The sequence below is a fragment of the Pelecanus crispus genome, chromosome 5, assembly GCF_030463565.1.
Source record: "Pelecanus crispus isolate bPelCri1 chromosome 5, bPelCri1.pri, whole genome shotgun sequence".
NCBI classification, from domain to species: domain Eukaryota; kingdom Metazoa; phylum Chordata; class Aves; order Pelecaniformes; family Pelecanidae; genus Pelecanus; species Pelecanus crispus.
In genome coordinates this window covers 18510748-18533838 of record NC_134647.1, presented here as the reverse complement: position 1 = coordinate 18533838, position 23091 = coordinate 18510748, and the positions used below count along the sequence as shown (strand labels likewise).

General features: G+C 40.1%; 1 protein-coding gene across 1 annotated transcript in view; it reads left to right on the top strand.

Moving 5' to 3' along the window:
• The first annotated feature begins 290 nt into the window (after positions 1 to 290).
• USP37 (ubiquitin specific peptidase 37) overlaps positions 291 to 23091 on the top strand; it is a 35055-nt gene continuing 12254 nt past the window's right edge. The window contains exons 1-16 of the mRNA XM_009485292.2: positions 291 to 473; positions 4062 to 4233; positions 4788 to 4888; positions 6170 to 6351; positions 6717 to 6791; positions 7373 to 7470; positions 10267 to 10351; positions 11300 to 11461; positions 11930 to 12061; positions 14155 to 14278; positions 14545 to 14750; positions 15853 to 15970; positions 17110 to 17189; positions 18498 to 18662; positions 20129 to 20194; positions 21399 to 21549. Coding sequence (XP_009483567.1) covers positions 318 to 473; positions 4062 to 4233; positions 4788 to 4888; positions 6170 to 6351; positions 6717 to 6791; positions 7373 to 7470; positions 10267 to 10351; positions 11300 to 11461; positions 11930 to 12061; positions 14155 to 14278; positions 14545 to 14750; positions 15853 to 15970; positions 17110 to 17189; positions 18498 to 18662; positions 20129 to 20194; positions 21399 to 21549 — 2073 coding nt within the window. The 5' untranslated portion in view covers positions 291 to 317. The remainder of the gene's footprint in view (positions 474 to 4061; positions 4234 to 4787; positions 4889 to 6169; positions 6352 to 6716; positions 6792 to 7372; positions 7471 to 10266; positions 10352 to 11299; positions 11462 to 11929; positions 12062 to 14154; positions 14279 to 14544; positions 14751 to 15852; positions 15971 to 17109; positions 17190 to 18497; positions 18663 to 20128; positions 20195 to 21398; positions 21550 to 23091) is intronic.

Sequence of the window (23091 nt, the reverse complement as noted above, 5' to 3'; positions counted from 1 at the left end):
ACTTGCTTTAAGGATTTACAAGTGCTTCTGTGTCTGGATTGGGATTGCTCACCTTGGGCGGTGAGGAATCAGCGCATCGCTGCCCGAACCGGGAGAGATTTTATTAATCTAAGTTTCCTTTGCTTGCGTCTAACTCTCCTTCACTGAGTTTAAAAACATCAGCAAAACAGTTCTACCGAACTTCCACAGAAACTTTAAGCCACGCTTAGATCTTTCTGTAGAGATCATTTGGCCTGCCTAGTTACAAATTTCTCCTTTTTAACAGGTTTTTAAGGTGGAGTACGCTTACTTTTGTTAGCTCTTTTCTGTGAGAAAGCATGGCTCCACTAAAGGTGCACGGACCTGTCCGGATGCGCAGCATGCAGACTGGGATTACAAAATGGAAAGAAGGGAGCTTTGAAATTGTGGAGAAGGACAACAAAGTGAGTCTAGTGGTTCACTACAATGTTGGAGGAATTCCAAAGACGTTTCAGGTACACCAAATATTAAGGCTTTTGTTTGAGCAGTGCATGGATCGTGCTATTTCGTGAACAGCTGTCCTCTTCAAGGCTATTAAGTGTCACGCAAACTTCCCTCTGTCACTGTTTCTTGTTCCTTGTTTCCTGAACACTAATCCCTTTGTATAGCTCTCCTGTAAATTATTCACGTGTATTGTTAAGGGATCTGCCAAGATTGCCATCAAGATACCACTGAATGAGAAGAACCAAAAAGCAGAGAAAAGTTACAAAAGTACATAGCATTGTGGCTCACGTATTCAGATTTTTGGAACATTTCTCTTGCTGGGACATTTGCAGAATCTGGAGGTGAAGATCCTGAACATTTTGTACTAGCACTTTTCCCAGCTGAAGAGTAACGGTGTTAACACACTTGTAACCTTTTGCTTGTTTATACAAGACTCTGCCAACAGCAATTGTTACAGTTTTAGGTTTTAAATATGCCAGGCAATGTGGTTTCCTCACTGGGAGGCTGATGCAGATCACTGTCGAAGATTGTCTTGCAATGTTCAGCCTAAATCGCCTTTTCTTTATTCTGTAGTTGTTTTCAACTCAGTCTTCCTAGTTTTTTGTGCAAAATGCCCCAAATCAAAAGAATGTGAAGTAATATTTTTCTGTAAGAAATTTCTGTCTGATTTAAAAATATGTAGAGGATATAAGAGCAGTTGGAAGAAAAAAAAAATCCTGTCCTATTTAGGAACTTTGTAACAGCCTAAACTGATCTAAATGTTGGCTTCCACTTTTTCGTGCTGCAGTTGATTTTCAGCAGTAGTGTTCACCAGACCTTTCTCTGAGCCATTTATTTCTGTGTGTGGACTCGGTGAAACAAGGTTCACTTTATTTTTGAAAGATCAGGTTTTGCTGCCTTAGTGTGCTGAAAAGTCTCAGCAAAGAATCTGGCAGCCTGCGTTGCCTTGGAATCCAGGCGTGAGAAAATTGTTAGCTGTGGATAGTTCCTAGCTGTGTTACTGTAGGCTTGAAAAGAATCATCTGCCTTTTCGCATGCAATGCTGTGACTGTATGTTTGATTTAATCTGGTGTTGGACCATTCTGCTTCTGAGAAGAGTGTTCTCTTCTTCCCCTCGTGCTTTCCCTGGGTGCTTTTTCTCACATGCTCCTCTCTGCCTGGATGAGTGTTAATGTAGCATGACAGTGACTCAAAAGGTGGTTCCATGGGGAGGATGAGCCTATAGAACAACTAACCATGGCCTAAAGGGGCAGGTTTTGCTCCCAGCCTCTCGCATCTGCTGGCTCTGGCACCCATCAGATCTCTCTGCGAGCTCAGTGGAGGGTTTTCACATGAATTAATTCGGGGAAAGGACTGAACGCGAGATCTGGTGGAGGGGGTGATACAGCACCATGAAGCTAGGACTGCGGCAAAGGAGGAGTAGGAAATGAGCAGATGCATCTTTAGAGCAATTATTTTTGTTTGGATGGTGGTTATTTTTCAGTGGGATCTGCTTTCTGGTCCTGTTCGTCTTGAAGCAGCACAGACACTGGCACAGGAACGTTGGTGGGATTGAGCAGCGGACAGGGAGAGCTGCCTGCCCCTCGCGCTGCAGGCTTGTGCTTGAGTGTAGTTTGTGTGAGCCAGCCCCAGTCTGTCACAGTGCTCTTTGTGTGCCACTTCAGACGAGACAAATTCCTGATAATTTTGCTTTAGAAGTACCGTTCCTGGTTTTTTTGACAAGTTGCTCTGGGAGAACTGTGGGCGATTACCCCGCCTTTTTTATTTCTCTGTAATAGAGCATTTGGATGGATCCAGGATTATATTTCTTTCTACAGTGATTGGTGTGTCATCAAATTTCTTATGTCAGATGGTACGTTCAACTGACATTTCAGAGCTTTGACTAAGTTGTCCTAGATGCTAGATAGGTACTAAGATAAATATTTACTTTACCCCTGCCTCCCAAGACTTTCATGATGCTGACTGGGTCATAACAGGTGCACGGAGAGTATGGATAGAGCCCTCTCGTGATAGCATTTTGAGTTGAAATAGGTGGTTTTGCACGGAGATGGTGAAGTAACTGTAATCCCTTTGCACTGGGCTCAATGTTTTAAGGGAGGATGAAAAATTTGGAGCTCCCTTTTCAATTCTTAGATCTTCAAAGACATTTCTAGTTTATACTTTAACACCCCCCGCCCAAAAAAAAAAAAAAAAAAAAAGACCCAAATACAAGGATTGAGCACAAAGTATTTCAGAAGTGAAATTTTCCCAGCAAAATAAACCCTTAGTTTCTGACTGAGGTGGTTTTCCAGCCTCTGTTATAAACTGTTGTTGTGTATAGATTGGTTTTCCAAGAAGCTAGAGGTCTGCATGGAAAAAAAGAAATCTCGTTGATGGACATGGAGTACCTTTTACTATCTCAGTCTTTTATATACCTGAACAAATTTAAAAGAAAAATTGGGAATAATTTTTATTTCTAAACTTGTGTATAATTTGAAGGAGACAAGACAAGTTCTAGAGCAAAGTGTAGTGAAACTTTGCCATTGGAGTGTAATTAGTATTCATGTCTATTAATTTATCATGTTTATTTAGATCGGTAGCATGGCAGTATGCAGGTCAGGCCAAATTAGGAGAAGACTACAATCTGATGGGCAGTGTTTTACTGTCTTGTGTAGCGCCTAATGACATTGGCTGAGGTTTCCAATCTTGTATGAAGCATTGAGTTTAGCAATATACTGGCATGGAGGTCATTGTGTAGCTAGTGTCTGATCTTAGCTAGTGCCGCTAAAGAAGCAGCAGCAAAATGAAGAATTAAGCAAAAAAGGACACGGGAATTGAAAATGAGAGTATGCTTATAGGTATGTATTATCAAACTTCCATGCAGTCTGCAGATGTGAGATACTCTTTTGCTTCCTGTGCTTTAGGAGTTACCCTCAACCTGCATGGATAGTAGAGCCTTTACTGAACAGCCAGTTCTTACAGGTGACTTAGCATGAAGTAACAATTAAGTAATGGTATAATGAAGTAGCAGCACCATTATTAGGGAGCACAAATTCTTGTTAAAATTATTCTTGTGCTTGACCATAACCCTTAAAGTTTTGACACCATTTAATTCTTATGATGTTGCGTATAGACTAAGCATGTTTCTTATTGACTTACTCCGTCAGCAAATTTTTTAAGCTATGTCAAATCTGTCTTCCCTGAGAGCAAATTATAAAGTGAGTAGAAGTTCGTACTTAACATCTAAAACTTTCCCCATCTTAAATTATATTTCAAACTTGATGTGGAATTTTCAGACAGCTGAGTCGGACTGTATGAAGCTCTCATTCTTTTACGTTCAAAAATGTCACACTCAACAGCACAGCAAGTTTCAGAAAGCTTGTCCAGGAATATAGGCACTGTTGAGCTATAGCGATACTGTCCTTTCAGTTCTGTCAGCTTCCAAGATCACTGATTGCATTAACTCTGCAAGGCTTAATGTTTGCTCGAAATGGAGCAAGGAGAAGCATGTCGGTGCGAGTGCCTCTTACCCTCTCTATTTGAAGTGTTTTGTTTGAATTTGTAAGTATTTTGGCCTTTTAAAAATGGATTTATGTTTATAGTCACTCTCTTGTTTTCAGTTAAGCCATAACATTAAAACTGTGACCTTACGACCAAATGGTAGAAAACTGTGCTGCCTGATGCTAACACTAAAGGATACCAGCTTCCTGACAATTGATAAGGTACCACTTAAAGATGCAAATGAAATGCGGATGTATTTGGATGCAGTCCATCAAGACAGGGTTCATACTGGTAAGTGCAATTGTTGTAAATCGTGTTAATAACAGTTTGGAGAGGGGTCAGTGCTGTGTTTTTCTGTTTTTCGTCTTTAGCCATTTTGTCCTCCTTGTGTTACTGACTTTCTTTGCATTTGTGTAAATACTTCTTTCTGGCCCTGAACCCCAGTTTTTGTTACATATCTTTCTCATCATGTACTTTCGTCATGCTGAGCAATAAGCAGAGATTAAACTTGTAGGAATTGTTTATGTTTTAAGTATGTTGGTATTCGAAAAATTTTTGTCTGTTTATCACACATGCATAGTCTCTTCCCTTTTTATTTTATCTCTTAACTTTATTTTGTCCTTTTTAAGGATAGGAACCTCACTGCCAACTGAGTAAATGACCAATATAAGGGATATCCATAAACATGTGCTTGTGTCTCTGCACTCAGAATATTGTACTGTCTGTTGGCAAAAAATCTAGTGTATCCCTTCCAAAATCAACTGCAGCTAAATAACGCCTTACAAATAAGAATGCCAATCAGTTAAATGACAATCATATCATATGTTGTGTACTTTTCCTGTCAGCTGGGAAACCCTCTCAGGGATCTGGCAGCTTTGGAGGTGTGCTGGGCAGCAGGACCACACAGAAGGAAGCTAATAGGCAATTCTCTTATATAGAGAACCAGGTTTGTTTAATTGTTCAAATTTTTCCTGTCCTTTAATTTTATTTCATTCATTTCCTCCTCTCATTCTCTTATTGTATGTTGTAATAGAACTGTAAATACTTATTTTGCCTCCAAAGTCTTTGTAATCTGGAGGGCTTGGAATAGATGTGTACAGGGTCGTTGGCAATGGTGTGTCTTGCTCGTGAGGAGCCATATATTCTGTGTGAATAAGAAAGGTCAGTGTCTGGCTGTGGAAGACAGAATATGTTCTTCATGCTGAGCTATCAGTCAGGCAGACAAGAAGCAGAAATAGAGAGAAAGAACATGATTAAGACTTGCTTCTCACATAGTTCTGAATATCTCTGTTTATAATGAACACATTACCTGGCAGCTGAACATGTTTTAGTCAGCATAGGTCTTAATAAGTTTAGCAGACTTCAGCCAAATGTATATATTGAAAAGCTGCTGACCCAGTTTTGTATCAGAATAAAGTTACTGAATTTGTGGCATTCTGCTCAGATTTTTGTGTAAATTTTGCAGACTTTTCCCTGAAAGTGGTTTTCCTTCAAAATATTTTTGTTCTTCCTTTTCTCCCTGCGTAACACGTTTCACAGTGTATCTACTGGCTTTAATTTACTTTGCTATCTCTGTGAATATACTTGTATTATCGCCCTGAGGGAGAATATTTTTGACATTGACCCAAAACAAATTTTACATGTTGCTTAAAGGCAATCTCACAGTAAAAACTCTAAGGCTGTGTATACAGTGGTAAGACTAAACATGTTTAGTTTTCAAGTCTAAAATTGACCAACATTCCTTAGTCAACCAACTATTAGCTTTTTCCATTGCATTACATGTGGCGCTTGCTTGGCCCAAGGCTGTCAGGGCACTGTTCTAATTGTGTGGGGTTTAATACAATGCTTTTTTTTTTTTTTTTTTTTAAATACCACCCAGGATTGATCTGGGGATAGTTAGGAATCATCCCTTGGGTTTTTTAATGTCAAAGCATGTAAAGGAGATTTTAAAAACTAAAGTTCAACTCACTTAGCTTTGGAAAATGAGAAGGGAAATCGGTTACTGCAGTAGAGTTTCATGTTTATGACTTGCATCCATATGGGCAAAATTTTACCTATGTCTAATTAGCATTAAACTCTCTTAATCTTTTACAAGTAGCATTTTCTGCTTTTGGATGCCACACTGTAGCAAGTAAAGCAGTGGTGTAAATGCTAGATTAGACTAAAGATGGTCATGTTTTTCGGTGTTTCGGCTGTCTCCCTGGCCCCCTCCACTTGGGTTTTGCAGACTCCTCCCAAAAGAGTGACTGTGGAAAGTAAGGAGGAAAATCCGTTTCGCAAGGTGCTGGGTACCCCAGCGAGAGCGTCTGTTAAGAATTCTGGTGGAACTGGAACACCTAGCAACAGGGTGAACATTTCAGCATCTCCTGCGTCATCAGTCCCTCACAGGACGGGCTTGTTGGAGAATCGGTAGGATTGTTATCCTCTTATTATGATATTATTAAAATTTAGCTCTTTATAGAGCTGCAGGTGGAATTCAGTACACCTAGAAGTAAGAAGGGAATATGTTTCTTCCACTGGTTTTGCTGTTACTTTTAACAGGATGTTAATACGTGCTTTTCTAGCCTCTGGCTGGTACTGGCACTAAAGCTTTATGAACAACTTAAGAGTTGGGCAGACCAAATTCTTCTCTGTATGCTATATTATAAAAGTGGAGATTGTGGAAGATAGGTGCAAAATGCACAGAAAGCGTTGAGGAGTTCTGTTCAGTTGGAAGAGGATCATTGACTAGCCTTTCTGAAAGAATGACCACTTCAAAAATTTTCTGTCATCAGTGAAAAGAGGAAAAGAACACAACCCCCTGGTTCAGAAATGAGTGAAGATTATCCCAAAGAGAATGATTCTTCAACGTAAGTAGCCGTTGTTTCTAGTTTATCATTTTAAACTCTTCATTCATTTGTAAAGGTAATTTTTTCTGAAAAGAATGCTTGGGTATTTCCTGTCTCAGCAACATCATACAGGCCAGCCGCTAGTCAACTTTTGAACACACTGGGTGCTCGAAATGGGGTTTGCGTTCAGGATTAACGAGGGAAATACAACCGCTCTAGCAGTTGATTTGCAGGAACTGGTACATGCAAATTTTGTGTCATCTTTCTTTTGTCCGTTCCGTCAGGATTGTCGTATGTGCTATATGTGTATAGCAATAGGTGCCTTCTTTATTGAACTTGCTTTGACTCTCTTCAAAACAAAATTCATAAAGGGAAATTGCCATTTGGAGAATAAGCTCCATGTGTTTGAAATCACATTTAATCATGAGTAAGAAGGCTTGTTTAAATGAATTGGTTAAACTTATCTGAGAGTAAAGTTTAACTGTTCCGTAGTCAAGTATTAAAGGTGATAGCAGAGAAATGCTTTAAAACAGGTAAATATCAAGCAGGAATGTCCCGTATCTTCTGTAACTGTGCTGACTTCCACTCTTGTTTATCTGTAGGAATAATAAAGCCTTGAGTGATCCAGCATGGAAGTACTTGAACAGTAGCAGAGAGAAACAGTTGAATCTGAAGCAGGCAGAGGAAAATAGGACATCAGGTAAAAAAATAAAAGTAAAGCCAAGTGATGCCTGGCTTTGAGCGGTATGATTTTACCCCTTTGATACTAGTTTAGAAAGTTGCTGCAGAGGTGGTTTTCCTAATCTGCTTTCCCCTGTGCCACTAACTTTCTTGCTTCCTACAAAGCCATATGTGAGATGCAAACAACTTGCCTTCATTTTCAAAGCCTATCCTGCTCTAGTGTAACCCTGACCTTTATACTTGGGTGCTGATGCCAGCCCATATGCTGGCTCATTTGAAAATTCAACAAGCAGCTGCAAACTTTGCTCCAAGCTGCCCTTCCCCTTGGGAGGGGATTCTTGTAAACACCTAAGGATTTCCTTTTTGCTTGCTTTCTTGTTTATTTTTAAAGGTCTTATAAACCATATAGAAATATTGACAGTATGTACATAAGCTAGTAAGCAGCACTGTTCTTCAGTTTTACTAATAAATACTGAGCCTCTTTCCCCATAAAGGGGAATGCATTCAAGATCTTGTTTTTATGGGGAATGTTGCTGAATGCATTGTTTTTTAGTGCAGCTCTGATGGCACAAATACTGGCTGGAGGAGCCAGTAAGGTGAATGTTTATCTCTGAATGAGAATCTGGTTTGCTCTTTCGAGTCAAAATTAGAATCTGTGAGTGTATACCTGCAAGTTATACACTGCAGGGGATCAGGCCCAGCCAGCATGGGTTCGTGAAAGGCAGGTCCTGCTTGACGAACCTGATCTCCTTCTATGACCTGGTGACCCCGCCTAGGGGATGAGGGAAAGGCTGTGGATGTCATCTACCTGGACTTCAGTAAAGCCTTTGACACCGTCTCCCACAGCATTTTCCTAAGGAAGCTGGCGGCTCGTGGCCTAGGCAGGTGTACTCTTTGCTAGGTAAAAAACTGGCTGGGTGGCCAAGCCCCAGAGAGTTGTGGTAAATGGAATTAAATCCAGTTGGTGACCGGTCACAAGTGGTGTTCCCCAGGGCTCAGTTTTGGGGCCAGTCTTGTTTAATATCTTCATCAACGATCTGGATGAGGGGATTGAGTGCGCCCTCAGTAAGTTTACAGATGACACCAAACTGGGTGGCAGTGTCGATCTGCTCGAGGGTAGGATGGCCCTGCAGAGGGACCTGGACAGGCTGGGACCGATGGGCTGAGGCCAGTTGTATGAGGTTCAACAAGGCTACATGCTGGGTCCTGCAATTTGGTCACAGCAACCCCATGCAACGCTGCAGGCTTGGGGAAGAGTGGCTGGAAAGCTGCCCAGCGGAAAAGGACCTGGGGGTGTTGGTCAGCAGCTGGCTGAACATGAGCCAGCAGTGTGCCCAGGTGGCCAAGAAGGCCAACAACATCCTGACTTATATCGGTGATAGTGTGGTCAGCAGGAGCAGGCAAGTGATCGTCCCCCTGTACTTTGTACTGGTGAGGCCACACCTCGAATACTGTGTCCAGTTTTGAGCCCCTCAGTACAAGAAGGGCATTGAGTTGCTGTAGTGTGTCCAGAGAAGGGCAACGAAGCTGGTGAAGGGTCTGGAGCACAAGTATTCTGAGTAGCAGCTGAGGGAACTGGGGTTGTTTAGCCTGGAGAAGAGGAGGCTGAGGGGGGGACCTTATCGCTTGCTACAGCTACCTGAAAGGAGGTTGTAGTGAGGTGGGTGTTGGTCTCTTCTCCCAAGTAGTTAGCAATAGGACAAGAGGAAGTGGCCTCAAGCTGCCTCAGGGGAGGTTTAGATTGGATATTAGGAAAAATTTCTTCACAGAGAGAGTAGTCAAGCATTGGAATAGGCTGCCCAGAGAGGTGGTGGAGTCACCATCCCTGGAAGTGTTCAAAAAACAGGTAGACGTGGCGCTCTGGGACATGGTTTAGTGGGCATGGTGGCATTGGGTTGATGGTTGGACTGATAATCTTCAAGATTCTTTCCAACCTTAATGATTCCTAGTTTTTACTTTCATTAAAAAAGAATACAGCCACCAAGCCAGGAAACACGAAATGATTACTGTAGCCTTAATTGGTTTAGTGGTGGACTTGGTAGTGTTAGGTTAATGGTTGGACTGGATGATGTTAAAGGTCTTTTCCAACCTAAACAATTCTATGATTCTAAGTTCAGATAACGGTATTGCGAACTTCCTTCATATATCTGCATTTTTGAAAGCTGTATGGCTCAAACCACTTCAAGCTGGGGTAGAAGCAAATGTTTATTCATTAGCCAAAGTAAATTACACTGTGATTCACTGTAACAGGTATTTTTTTGACTCTTGAGAGTAATTTTTTTATGTGGCACCATCTCGGGCATTAGAGTCTCAGGATCTGACAGAATGCTATCAGAACAATGAAACAATCATATTTTGCCCCAAGCATATAGTAATTTACTGTGGAATTTGGAATGGGAAGAGAAACTGTTTTCACTTACACGTTTACCGTGATTTTTGAGAGTGCTGTATTGGAAATCATCAGTGAGTTTTCTGTTATGTGTGTCTTGTATATTTGAACAAGAGGTGGATATTTCTTATCTTTCAGATAGTTAAGACCATTCAATGACTTTAGTGTTTCGTATTGCAATTTGGATTTGATGGAGATTATGGTATTAAATTCAGTTAAAATTCCAGCATGTCTTTACTTACATATGATTAATATTCATGTTAGTACTTCTGAGTATGTATGTTAGTACTTTCCCAGCCAATTCTGGAAAACAGTATTTGAGGATTTTTAAAGCTTTTGACTAAATACTTTTAAATGAGTTGTATATTGTATAAATAACTGAGTTACCTGGAACAAAATGACCTGCCTCTCCTTCTGTTTTTCAAGGTATTTTACCACTGCAGTCATCCTCCTTTTATGGTAGTCGGTCTTCATCAAAAGAGTATTCCACTGGCAGTTCCACCCTGGACAGGTAGGACTGATTCACTAGCATGAACTGTAAATGACAGTTCTTTCCCAGAAATTAGGATCTTCAGTTTCCTGTGTGTTTATCACGTGGTATATAGCTTATTAGCTTATAAGCATAAAAGTGTGTGTGTGTGTATTCCCCCCCTGCCCTGTTCAGGAGTACAATCTAGGTATTCAGTGTGGCTACAACTGCTCTAGTTACATCTACAAACTCCAGTTACTGCTTGCAATAGATAGACTTTCTAAAATCACTTGAGTCTATTATGGTGACTGTGAGTGACTGATCCAGATGATATCTAAACTCTAGATGGTTCAAATTCTATATAAACTCTGGAACTTTAGAGTGAGTCCTTGCTTAATTTTTTGCAAGTAGATAAATGGCATGAAACTCTGTATTTTAATAACAGTATTTTAGTAATACTGAATCCTGCTGAGGCTGGGATTCTTCTGTGTTAGATGCTGTGCAATCGAACTGTCAGTCTCTGCCCTAGATAGATCATGAGGTACAAGATCAAGGATGAAAAGCACCATGCTTTACACATGAGGGACTGAGGTCCAGAGTGATTAGGTTACAAGAACAAGAGGCTGAAAATGAAGACTCTGGCCCAGATGTGAATTTTAAGCATATCTTAGGAATGGTGATCTCGTGTTACAGGATCGTTCTTCCTCTCATCATACAGTGTGGGGAATTGTTAAGTATCTTAAAGACAAAAGACTTGGTTACGCTGCCTGCGCATCTGTGGATGTAGGGAAATTTGACCAAAGTTATTTAAGTGCTCTGGAAAGAAGCTCTCTCTCTCACACTGCTTTTGCGTTATGATACGTGCCAGTTATCTTGTGTGGCTTTACCAGGCTTTGTCTTCTATAGTGATACAATTCCAGTGTCATGAACTATAGCCATTTAAGGAAGAGCATTAGAAATCTTACACTTCTTATCCTCTTATGTTTTTAGGTCTAGTGTATCCAGCCAGACCCCTTCAGCCAAAAGAAGCCTGGGATTTCTTTCTCAGCCTGCCCCTCTTTCTGTTAAAAAAATGAGATCTAATCAAGATTACACAGGGTGGAACAAACCCCGAGTGCCCCTTTCCACCTATCCTCAACAACAATTACAAGGGTAAATTTAGTTTTCTTTATCTAGCATGCACACTTTGATCATCAGAACATGCACATTCTTAGTATAATTATTTAATGAAAAAAAATCGTGAAATTAATGAACAGTGAGACAGAGAACACTTTTCCTAGTTTGGAAAATACGTATTCGTAAATTCAGTTCCTGAGAATTTTAGAGATATAGTAATTTCAGGCAATTCATATTCATTTCATACACTTTCATGATTAATTTCTCTCTCTTGTGTGTATACACGCATTTTTTAAAATTTTGATTGTAGAAGCTCATGGATACTTTCCTGATAAATGCAGTCTCCCGTGAGTTTTTAGTTTAGTCTGCAGGGCAGGAGGACAGCTCCAATAAGAAACTCTGTGGGGAGTGGCTGGGGTGAATGTCCTACGTATTAGTGCTGTGTTTAACACTGGCATGTTTACACATTGACATATATATCATGTTCAATCTTCTTTTTTTCAGATTTTCAAACTTGGGAAACACCTGCTATATGAATGCCATTCTACAGTCCTTATTTTCAATTCAGTCTTTTGCTAATGATTTGCTCAAGCAGGGTATCCCATGGAAAAAAATTCCACTCAATGCACTTATCAGGTAAAATTCACTTTCTGGGAAAGATATTTTCTCTTTCATTACTGAGAAACTAGTTTTGTAATAGTGAAGCACCTTTGTAGAGGGTAATTTGCATGTGCGGATAATAAAATAAAACCTAGACCTCTCTGTATTTTGGAGTTTTACCTTAGAAATAGGAAGTAGGCTCTTAAAAATTGCAATGCTGAGTTACAGGCAGTCTTTTAAATCTTTACTGTGTTTCTAAATGGCAGAGTGAAATGCTTCAGAAGAAAATGCAAGAAACTGCAAAATAAATAGATGCAGAATAGCATCTGTGTTACCAGCTAGTGTTTAAGCTGGTCACTAACCTCACCTGATATGTGAGGGCTTATGGCTTTTTGGAAAATACCCTTTGTCTAGTAGCTGTGGAGAGTGTTCGAGTTCTGCATACTTAATCTTCTAAATTCAGCTGAACTCTCAGTTCAGTCAAACCTCATGTCAAGACTGGATGATCTTAAAGGTCTTTTCCAACCTAAACGATTCTAAGAAACTCCAAAGGTTTCTGTAATACGTAAACCTCTCTTTTCTCTTTGAAATTTTGAACTCCTATGCCATTCAGATTCCATTGTATGTCTATCAGAAAGACAAACTGCTGCTTGCTCTATGTACTGTGGAATTTTTATTATATATGCTCTTGTGTACCTCGTTTCTTTTCTCTCACTAAACAAGATTCAGGATTATCAGAACCATGTCTGTTTTCATTTCATAGTGTTTTATATCTTTTGGGGTCATTTCTGGTTTTGCTGTGTCTTCTTGAACTCTTCCTATGTTACTCAGGATCAGAGGTTGTTCCATGTGCCTCTTGAAATGTCTTTTCCCTAATTTTTGTAGAAAGACTTCTGAAGCTTGTGCCCTGCATACCTAATGGTAAACTGTGCGGGTAGAGGTTGTGCCATAGTACCTCTGATGGAGGGCAGTGTGTGATCCTGTGCCTAAGTACAAGTCAGAGTTGATACTCAGTAGCATCTACTTTGGCTTGTCTTGGTTTGTGTATGGCCACTTGATCTGACACGATGAATGTTTCTCTGGGTGAAAAGCAATTGCCTATCAACTGCTTTGTGGTGAAAAAGGCATGTTTCTTAGCATGCTTCGCTGAGCAGCTCTAGAGGGTTAGGAGAGCACACACTGTTGCTGTAGCTCAGCAGAACACCAGAAACTTGTTGAGCTGCAGTAAACTGATCTTTGGGTTCTTTGGTTCTTTGGGTAACTGAGTATTAGTTGTTGGTTTGGGGTGGGAGGGGATTGCACAGGTCCTCTTCTGTCTTTCTCTCCTTTTTTTTTTTTTTTTTTTTTTGGGGGGGGGGGTGGGGGTGGGTGTGTGTGTGTCATGGAACATGACATCTTCCCATCACCTTCCCACATACGTACTATGACCAGAACTGTTGTGCTTGGAATATATTGGGTGTATATTTCCTGTGAAATTGTAAAGTAGTTGTAAAAGATAACTAAGTCACAGTAACTGAGAAGCACAGGTAAAGTCAATTTCAACAGTTTTTTAACAAAGTTACCGGTAACACTATGTAGCCTGAACCAAAGAACTCCTCAGGGCTCTTTTTGTTACAGCTTTTTTCTACTTTGTCATGTTTTATTGCCAAAAGAAGTAAGGCTTGAAACTGAGTGGAAATAAAGAAAATAAATAAATAAATAGAAACTAGTCTGACTATGCAAGTTGAATTTAATGTTTTTGTGTTGCTTATTTTGGTGCTGTGTGATTTCATCTCTCTTATCAGTACAAATGTTTTCAGAAAGCATTGTGGGGTTTGGGTTTTTTTTCTCATTGTAAAAGATATATAGCAGAAATAAGTTTATAGAAGTTTATAAGGCTCTTTACCCTAAAACACTGTGGAATTTTTTGTTCATTTGGGTCCTGTTGCAGTGATGGCCTCAAATGAGATTTCAAAATACTTGAAATGGAAAAGGTTAATTATTTATGAGATATTTTCATACAGAACCCCTAAACCACTTAGCAGAGGAGAAGAGCTTTTAGAGACTTAAAATGAGGTATCGTGAGTTTTATTTTGTTTCTCTGAAGTCCTGGAAAGCCAATCAGTGTTTCATTGCATTGATTTCTGCAGACGTTTTGCCCATCTGCTTGCTAAAAAGGATGTCTGCAGCCCTGAGGTTAAGAAAGAGCTGCTCAAGAAGGTGAAAAGTGCCATTTCAGCTACTGCAGAGAGATTTTCTGGGTACATGCAGAATGTAAGTACCATATTGTCTACAAACAATTATGTGTAATTTGTTCAGTGTTTGGACTGCATTGAATTCCTGTCAAGCTTCAACTCTTTTTGACAGTGACTTGGGCTTTTGATTGAATAACGACAATTGCCTGCTCTTTGTAGAGCGGAACTGCCTTAGTATTGCTGAATGCAATGAACTAAAACATAATTTCCCCAGTCTGTGTGTGTTTGAGGGAAAGATACTGAATGAAGTTGTACAAAATCACTTTGAGTTTACCCTGTTTCTAGGATGCACATGAGTTCTTGAGCCAGTGTCTGGATCAGCTGAAGGAAGACATGGAAAAGTTAAACAAAACTTGGAAGAGTGAGCCAGTCCCTAATGAGGATAACTCACCTGGACGGGCTTCTGATGACTTCTCAGCCACCAAAGTTTATACGTGTCCGGTTATCAGTAACTTAGAGTTTGAGGTTCAACATTCTATCATTTGCAAAATGTAAGTATGCTTGAGAGCTTCTCTCATACTTACCTGAAAAGACTGGGAAGTGTTTCCATTTTACGTGACTTCATCTGCAGGCTATAACTAGAACTAAGAACTATGTTTTTTCCAGAGCTAGATATTTAGAAAATATTCTGTGGTCTAGAAATGCTGTAAACCTCACACCATGCTGTCTGCTGCTACAGGCCTTCTTTAAACAGTCTCATACCATCTAGTTCTTCATTACATATCCAGTGGAAAGCCTCTGTGCTTTGCTTTTTGTGTGCTGGTTGTATGAGAACAGAGAGAAAAGAGCATTTCAGCCAAGTAATCTTTCTTCTTAAAAAAAAAAAAAAGGAAGCCATGTTTTTAATTTGTTCCTTCTAAGGGCTTCCAGGGAATGGCATTTTCTTCTGTCTTTCTAGGTTATTGCAGGAAAAGATGTAAACCACTGTGTCTGGGCATTCATTGTGTATGACCTGTGCGGCAGATTCCCATATGGGATGCTTGCATTCCACAGAGTTTTCATGAACACAGATATTTGGGAACATTACTTTGTGTGTACTGCATTAGTTCCCTAAAATAATTAAAAGTAAATTGCATGCAGGTAATAATTATTGAAGACAAATGACTGTAGGGTATTTTCCCCCCCCCCGAAACCAGCATAAGAAAATAGAGAGGGTTTGGTTTGTTTTTTTTTTTTAGGTGGACTCTACTATTTTGTTTCTAAAAACAGTTTGAAATTATTTCTAGGCTTTCCCTTCTTCTGGGCTGGGCTCACTCATTTTCTCCTAAGAATACTGAATGAAGGAGACGTGTTCAGCTACATAGCAGTCACTTTGATTTCCTGTATACCTGATCACTTGCCTCTCCAAAGCAGTCTGTGGTTTTTTGTTCTCACCCTTACACAAATGTTTCTTTCAACTTCTAAAGCATCAAAGCGAAATCCCAAAATTCAACTTTGTTTTAAGCATCAAACAGTTTCATTTTGATGAGTAAAAATAGATTGATCAAGAGGCTTATGTTTACTGGGAAGTTACTATAGCCTAAAAAAATTTAAGTTGTCATTAATTTGGGGTATATTTTTCATCAGACTTACATAAGCGTGTTTCATTTTTAGGTGTGGTGAAACAGTCACTAAACGAGAACAGTTTAATGACCTCTCCATTGACCTTCCTCGAAGAAAGAAATTGCTTCCTTCCCGATCGATCCAGGATTCCCTTGACCTCTTTTTTCGGGTAAATAGTTCTGGGGTTTTTTTAATCACCATTGAGTGTGTGTAGGTTATGTGCCGTATAGAACTTCTGATTTCATAGCTGATAATTAGTTTCTATGACAGTGATTGCAAGCATGTGAAATAATTAACTCTGAACTTTGAGGTTTGTACATTAACAGTATACAGGAGTTTTTATTGTAAAATGCTGTGCAGAAATTAACTGATCCTTACACTACTCCTGTGAAATAGGTAAACTTCCCCATTTTGTGGTGGAAGAGTTGAGGCATTAGCAAATACAAAGGAGAGAAGGGAGGCTGTCAGATTGGGATAATCACTCAGGAATTGCTGCTTCCTCTCCTGGGCTAGGATGCTTCAACAGCGTATGTACTGGCCTAAATTAGCATGGAGGAAAAAGGTCATGCAGATATAATAATTAAAAAAATAGTTGTGATATGTGGATTCTCATCCGGTAAGTAGAGCTGAAAATGAGCCTTACATCTAGATAGTGTTTTCAACAGATAGAATAATCGACGTGCTTATTCTTCCAAAAGCTGGGGGAGGTCTTATGATTTTAAAAAATTCTTAAAATTTTAGTGGTGTCATTTGGCCTCACTTAAAGAAAAGGGCTGTAGAAATGTTTGATGGCTAAGTCATGTAATTTCAGCACAGTGATGCTTCCTCTTTTGCTGACTGTCCAAAACTCTAGTCTGGTGCAGCACATCCTTAACAAGTTTAGATGAGGATAGCTTTTCAGGAACAAAGTTGAGGTTTTGAACAAGAGAGAGAAAATTTAATGGCAAATTATCCTTCACCAAAGCTTACTAGAAAAAAACACTGTGTATGGGAGAGAAAACTGTAAACCTTGCAAGATTGTCCCCTCTCTTTGGAAGCTAATTTGTCTCAACTGTGGCTAATTCACTGGTCTGCAATAGACTTGCAGGAAGAATTCCACCTGTATTAGTGGATATGTTGTCAAATTGTAAGCTCTGCTACCTGTCCTCTTACCAGGTGCCCTCTTGTTAGGTCATGTTGAAGGTGATTATAATTTTAAGCGTAACTGCTGTTTTGAAGAGCTTGACAGCCAAAAGCAATGTGCTTTCTGTTGAGATCTGTTTGATGCGCCTTTTGTTCCACTAGTCATTTTTCTGTTCTCTTAAACAGGCGGAGGAGATCGAGTATTCCTGTGAGAAGTGCAATGGAAAGTCTGCTGTTGTCACACACAAGTTCAACAGGCTTCCCAGGTAAATGCTGACATCTCTTCCTCTCTTTCCTGGAAGCACATGTTACAAGAGTGCAAGTAAAAGTCCCTCGAAAAGTAAAGCTGGGAAAATGGGTAGGACAGCATGTACGGTGGTCAGCATGTGAGAAAGATGCACGTGCAGACAGTAGTCTTCGTGCTGTTCTTCAGTTTTCCTCTAAAGAAGCTCTCTTGGGCACCCTCTGCAACACTTCTTTCTTCCTCCTTGTCACTACACAGGAAGGGCTGACTTTTCCCCTTCCCCTTTTCCTGGGGTTTCTGGGATGTGAGGGAAGTGGAAAGAGTAAATATATTCTGGAAGTTTAATATTCTGTGCTTAGCTGACCTGATGGGCAGGACTGAGTTGGAGGCATTAGTGCCAGAAGGTATATAGAGGGTTTTACTTCGATCAATTAATTCTTCCCATGCTGATACCTGTTTTCTCTCTCAGTAAGCCTGACACTTTGAGGGTTAATGGCATGCTCAATAGTTTCTGACCTCGTGGTTGGGTTTAGCTCATTATTTAGAGTGGAAGTGCTTGGAGGTAGGGATCATTTTCTTATGGGATGTAAAGCTAAGTCTGTTGGATGACTTTATCTGGCCTGTGTCTTTGTCCCAGGTATACTCATACTGAACCCGGTAACTTGGTAGTTAGCTTGCGTTTTGCTTAAATAGTGTATTTATGCTAGCACTGCAAAACCCTTGTCAAAGTTTTTGGATATTAGCACAACATAAGTAATGATACAGCTGCATGATCTAAACAGACAGTACAACATGCAGCATAAGGGAGAAGATTCAGTGTAAGGAGGCCTTTTCAGGCTCTTTATACTGTTGTGATCAAAAGCTCTCTTTTAAAGAGAAAGTGTTGTGACAGATAAACCAAGTACACGTCTTGCACTGGGCACAGTTCCTCCTCAGTTCTGGGCAGCTGTGTGATCCCTCCATCACAGTCTTGAATATCTGGGAGTAATATACTAGCATTCTGGCCTATAATGATAATATTTCTATTTGTTTTCCTACCTCTCGCTGCATAGTAGAAATAATGAGTTTGGTAAGAGCTGCTTGCTTCTGCTTGACTGAAGAGCAAGGTGATGCAGATCAAAGCAGGAAGGCTCTTGAGTGATGGACAGGAGAGTAATTACGTGTCTCTTGCCAGATAAGAGATGGATAGTGTTTCCCTACCACCCCAAAGTAATAATCTGTTTTAGAGTCAGGTGAATGCATTTTGTAAACAGGGCTACTTGGATTTTGAATAGGTTTTCTCTGACTTCTGTCTTGAGATTAACATTTGTCCTTCTCTCATATCTCTCAGGGTCCTGATTCTTCATCTGAAACGATACAGCTTCAATGTAGCATTGTCTCTCAATCATAAAGTCGGGCAGCAGGTGGTGATTCCAAGATACTTAACCCTGCTTTCACACTGTACGGAAAGCACTAGGCTGCCGCTGACACTGGGATGGAGCGTCCATTCTGCAGTGTAAGTGTACAACTTGTGATTGATCCATGCCATGTTAGGCACATATGCCACAAGGTAGGCAGTTGTCACATGTCCTCCAGAAGATGTCTGGGCAAGGAAACATTAAAATTATGCAGCTTCAGATGTGCACTGCTAGTTTGTAATGATGCCATCATGAGAACATGTACGGAAAGGGAGCATGATAGAAGCAGCAGAAAGAGTTGGAGGGGCATTATCTAGGGAATATTTGGTAAGATAATATTCTTTGCTGCCCTTGAAAATAACTTTCTATCCTTTTTAAGAGAGCTTCTGTTAGTCATTTCTAAAATTCATGCCTCTGGGTCCAAAATAATCTGGATTACCTTTCCCTTCACAGCACACTTAACTGTGCTTAGGAGACATGACATCCCACCTTTTCCTGCTAATTTCCACTTGCACCTCCTGTGCCGTCATTCATTTTTCATTGCCTTTCCTGTGCCACTGTAGTATCTGAGCACTTCATTCACATGCTGAAAATACTCTCTCCTTTTCCCTGTGACAGTTATTTCTGTACAGCTGCTTGTCCTGAGACATACAGATTAAATGTGCCAGTTGTCACATAGGAAGTCTGTGGTAGAATAAGGAACAAGAAACCCTCAGGTCTCTTGTGGTCCCTGCCTAGTGACATTACCATGGTAGCGGTAGTGAGTTAGGACTGTGTGTATGTTCAGCAGTGTGGCATGTGTTCCTGTGCTTGAACGTTCAGTGGCGTTTGAGATTTACATAGATGTTTCCCAAGAGTTTGCTTTAACAATAGAAATCTTAAACACAACAAACAGCTTAAGCTAACCAGAGTAGAAATACTAGAAAATATGTTTGAAATAGCTTTCCAATGGCTTTTTTAGTCATTGAAACCATTCTGGTTGACCAGAGAGTGGAAGGGTAACTAGGCTGGAGAGAAGCAGCCCTGGTTTGAGGGGGAAGATCAGAAAAGATTTCTGCATTGGCAGCCATCTGGTGGATAGATGTGCAGTGATAGTGATGGACTTTGAGGAGCCTGTGAAAGGATTAAATGGAGCAGGAAGTTTGTTTATAAGAATCTAGGTAAGGGAGGAGAAACGGAGATGTGGGACATGCCAGAAAACCGGCTGATCCAGACAGCAGCAGGAGACTGTGGTTTGGGAGCAGGAACTCAAGTGTTGGTGGGAATAAAAAATAAAGGAATGAGTTGTCTTGACATGGGAGCCCAAAGCCTTTAATTTGTGAGCTTGTCCCTAAGGGTGCATCACTAAGAAGTGAATCAAGTTTAAAGGATTATATATGGTTTTGAACAACTGTTGTATATTTATAGCATGATGGAGTTATTACTCTAAATCTAAGCAATTAGCAAGTACATAATGGTATTCTACTTCTTTCTTTGGTCATGGATTTGCATGCATAGCAGACAAGTAAACACTTATTTTTTGAAGACTGTAACTGCTGCAATAAATACTTTGCTTTTTTAATAGTTCCCGTCCATTGAAAGCCTCCCAAATGGTGAATTCCTGTACTATAAGCACTTCCACACCTTGTAGGTGAGTTATAGCTCTGAAATGCCCATGGCCTGGGGTTTCACAGAATAATTTTTAAGGCATTTTAAAATTTTCTAATTCCTCTTCTTCAATCTTTCCACTTTTTCTGTTTTCTTTTCTTTCTATTTTTTTCTATTGTAGCAAATTATTTCAGCTACTGTCTTTTTTCATATCTGAGTTTTATTGATGTTACATGCTAGCTGAAATTAATATCAGTGGTACAATTTGCCTAGTTGACGTGATCACCTTAGCATTTCTTTTGAGAACCTTTGGGGACTTGTAAGTAAGCAAAGATGAGATGGTTTGGTTTTTTTTTTTTTTCCAGACAGAAGGCTGAGCATCAGAATAAGGAGTGGATTTAGTTTGTACAGATGATCTGTCAGTGCCAGATATCTTAAACTAGCTTGCATTTGTAGTTGCAAGTCACATATATAAGAAGCAAAATGGTTTCTAATTCTGCAGTCTAGCTCTTTTCTCTATTCTGGCTCTGTGGAGCCCCAGTGTGTGTTTTGGGAATAGGCGATTAGTTCCTTAAGTTTATTTGGAAAGATGAGAGGGCATTGTTATTATAGGCCATTTTGAAAGGCCAGGTTCTGATATAGTGAAAAATGTGATATCACACTGGATAGTTTTGCATTGTGGAATACTTAAAGACCAGATTTCCTAATTGAGTAGAAATCACAACTTCCCCAGACTCTCTTTTCTGTTCTCAACAAGCAAGAATTTATTTTAATGAAAAAGCAAACAGGAAAACTGAAAAACTTGTGCAGATTTGTGTTTTTTATATCCTGGTAATGTTGTGGGAAGTCCTGTGTCTAGCTTAGTAAACTTCAGAAGTCAAATGGTTTGTGCTGAGTTCTGCATGTTGCTGTGGACTCGACTCAAATGAGTATTGTCTGGGATTGCTAGGTAATAAAGTGCAGGATTCTTGGCCTTAGAAGCAAGAGCCGCACACTTAGTAACTTTTAACATTGTAAGTTGCTGTTGCAGGCTTGAAGTAGGTATGTCAGTTAACCTAGTAAAATACACCTTTTCTGAAAACCCTGCCTGCTATGTTAATAAATTGTTGTTGTCAATCGTTGCAGTTTGTTCCCCAAATTGTACTGCCCCGCAGTGTGAAAGTTGGGTGTAACACTTCTTTGATGGTTACTTTGAAAGAGATTTGTACAATGCTACAAAGTTTTATAGCCATGTTTTTCATTTACAGAAAATACACTTTCAAGTCAAAGAGCTCTGCAGCACCCTATGTAGATTCTGACAGTGATGATGAGCCATTGAAACGCTCTGTTGCCCATAGCCAAAGGTTGTGTAACGTACAGAGTAGAGATCAGCAACAACTGCAAGAAGAGCCAGAAAAGGTAAGGGAAAAAACCACACAAACTTTCATATATAGAGATCCTATATGTGCTTATGTCTGGCCTGTGATTTTCTTAGCACAGACTGTGAGTAAAAATTGATGTGAGAAATTTTTTCTCCTAATTAGCACTGCAGTGTTGGAAGGGAGTGCTTTGCTAATTGACCTCTCTGGACAGTTGTCTTGGGTTCCCACTAGGAACAGAGGTAATTGCGCTGCAACTGCACTTGAGTTTTCAGGTTATGTATACCAGCTGCTTAGCAGTTTTGTCAGTCTTTTGGGTAACTTTAATAATGTTACCAGGCTGAAATATAATGGGTTGTCAATAACAAAATTGTGCAGTAAAGCCCTTGATTAAATTAGATCCCATGCGATTTGCGCTAAGCAAAATTATCAATTGAGAGAACTTGTTGCACATCCAATCTGTGTCCCCTTTCAAGTGTGGCTTTTTAAATGCTTTTAGAAACTGAAGCTGTCAGTCTTCTGAGGTGGACACGTAGAAGTGTGTAGAGATCAAGTTCATTGATGTAAAGGCCCAGTTAACTTCAAATTGCCTTTGAGCTCTTCATTGTGACTAGTATTAATGTTGCCAAGATAATTTTTGCCTCTGTCAGGGCAGTGTATTAGCAGGTAGATGAGATGTGTGGGAAGGAATGATGACCCAGAAGGGAAAACAAGAAGCTTAGAGGATTATCTTGCAGTACCACTTTCTTCTATTAAGAGTGTTGGAGGCCTAGTGCTTAGGACAAGGGTCCTGCATCTCTGCTTGTCTAAAGTTTTTGACAATGTTTATGGGGTTATTTTAATCAAGCGGAGACTTGTGGTCTTGATTATGACATTAAAGGACAGGCATAAAGCAGAAGACCCAGAGCTGGGAAGGGCTGCCAGCATGATAAAGCTCAGAACTACAGTTAAGAATGATCTTGACAAATCTGAGAAATTGCATAAAAATAGGAGGGTTTGTTCAGTAGGAACAGGCTAAAGGTGCTAATCTTAGCAGGACTCATCGACTGTAAATGCAGGATGGCAAGAGCTGGGAAAGCAGTGGGCCTTCAGAAAGGAAGTGAAAGGTGACAGTCGGTCACAAGGTCAGGCTGGTTGAAAACAGAAGTGTGTAGACAGGCATAGCCTGCAGGTTGTGTGAAGTAACCCTTTTTGAGCTTTAGCTGGAGTTCCGTATCCAACTTTGAGCTCTGGACTGAAAAGAGTTATAGATTAATTAGAGAGGGGTTAGAGGAGAGGAACATGAATGATGGGAGGTCTAGAAATGAAGATTTTGGGGGAAAGAGCAGGCAAGTGAAACTTGGGTCTTTAGTTTAAGGAGAAACCAAGGCAGGGCTCGTGTCTTCAAGGAAGGGAAAGAAATGAATAGAAACACTTGGGCTGTTTTCCACGCCCTCGGTGGATAGAATAAGAATTAATAGACTAAATTGCAGACGGTATTTTTTAGATTAAATATTAGGGAAAACTTCCCGATGCTCAGGGTGTGTGGGGATGGAATGGATTGCTTTGGGAGAAAGCAGAAAACCTTTTGCTGAAGGTCTCA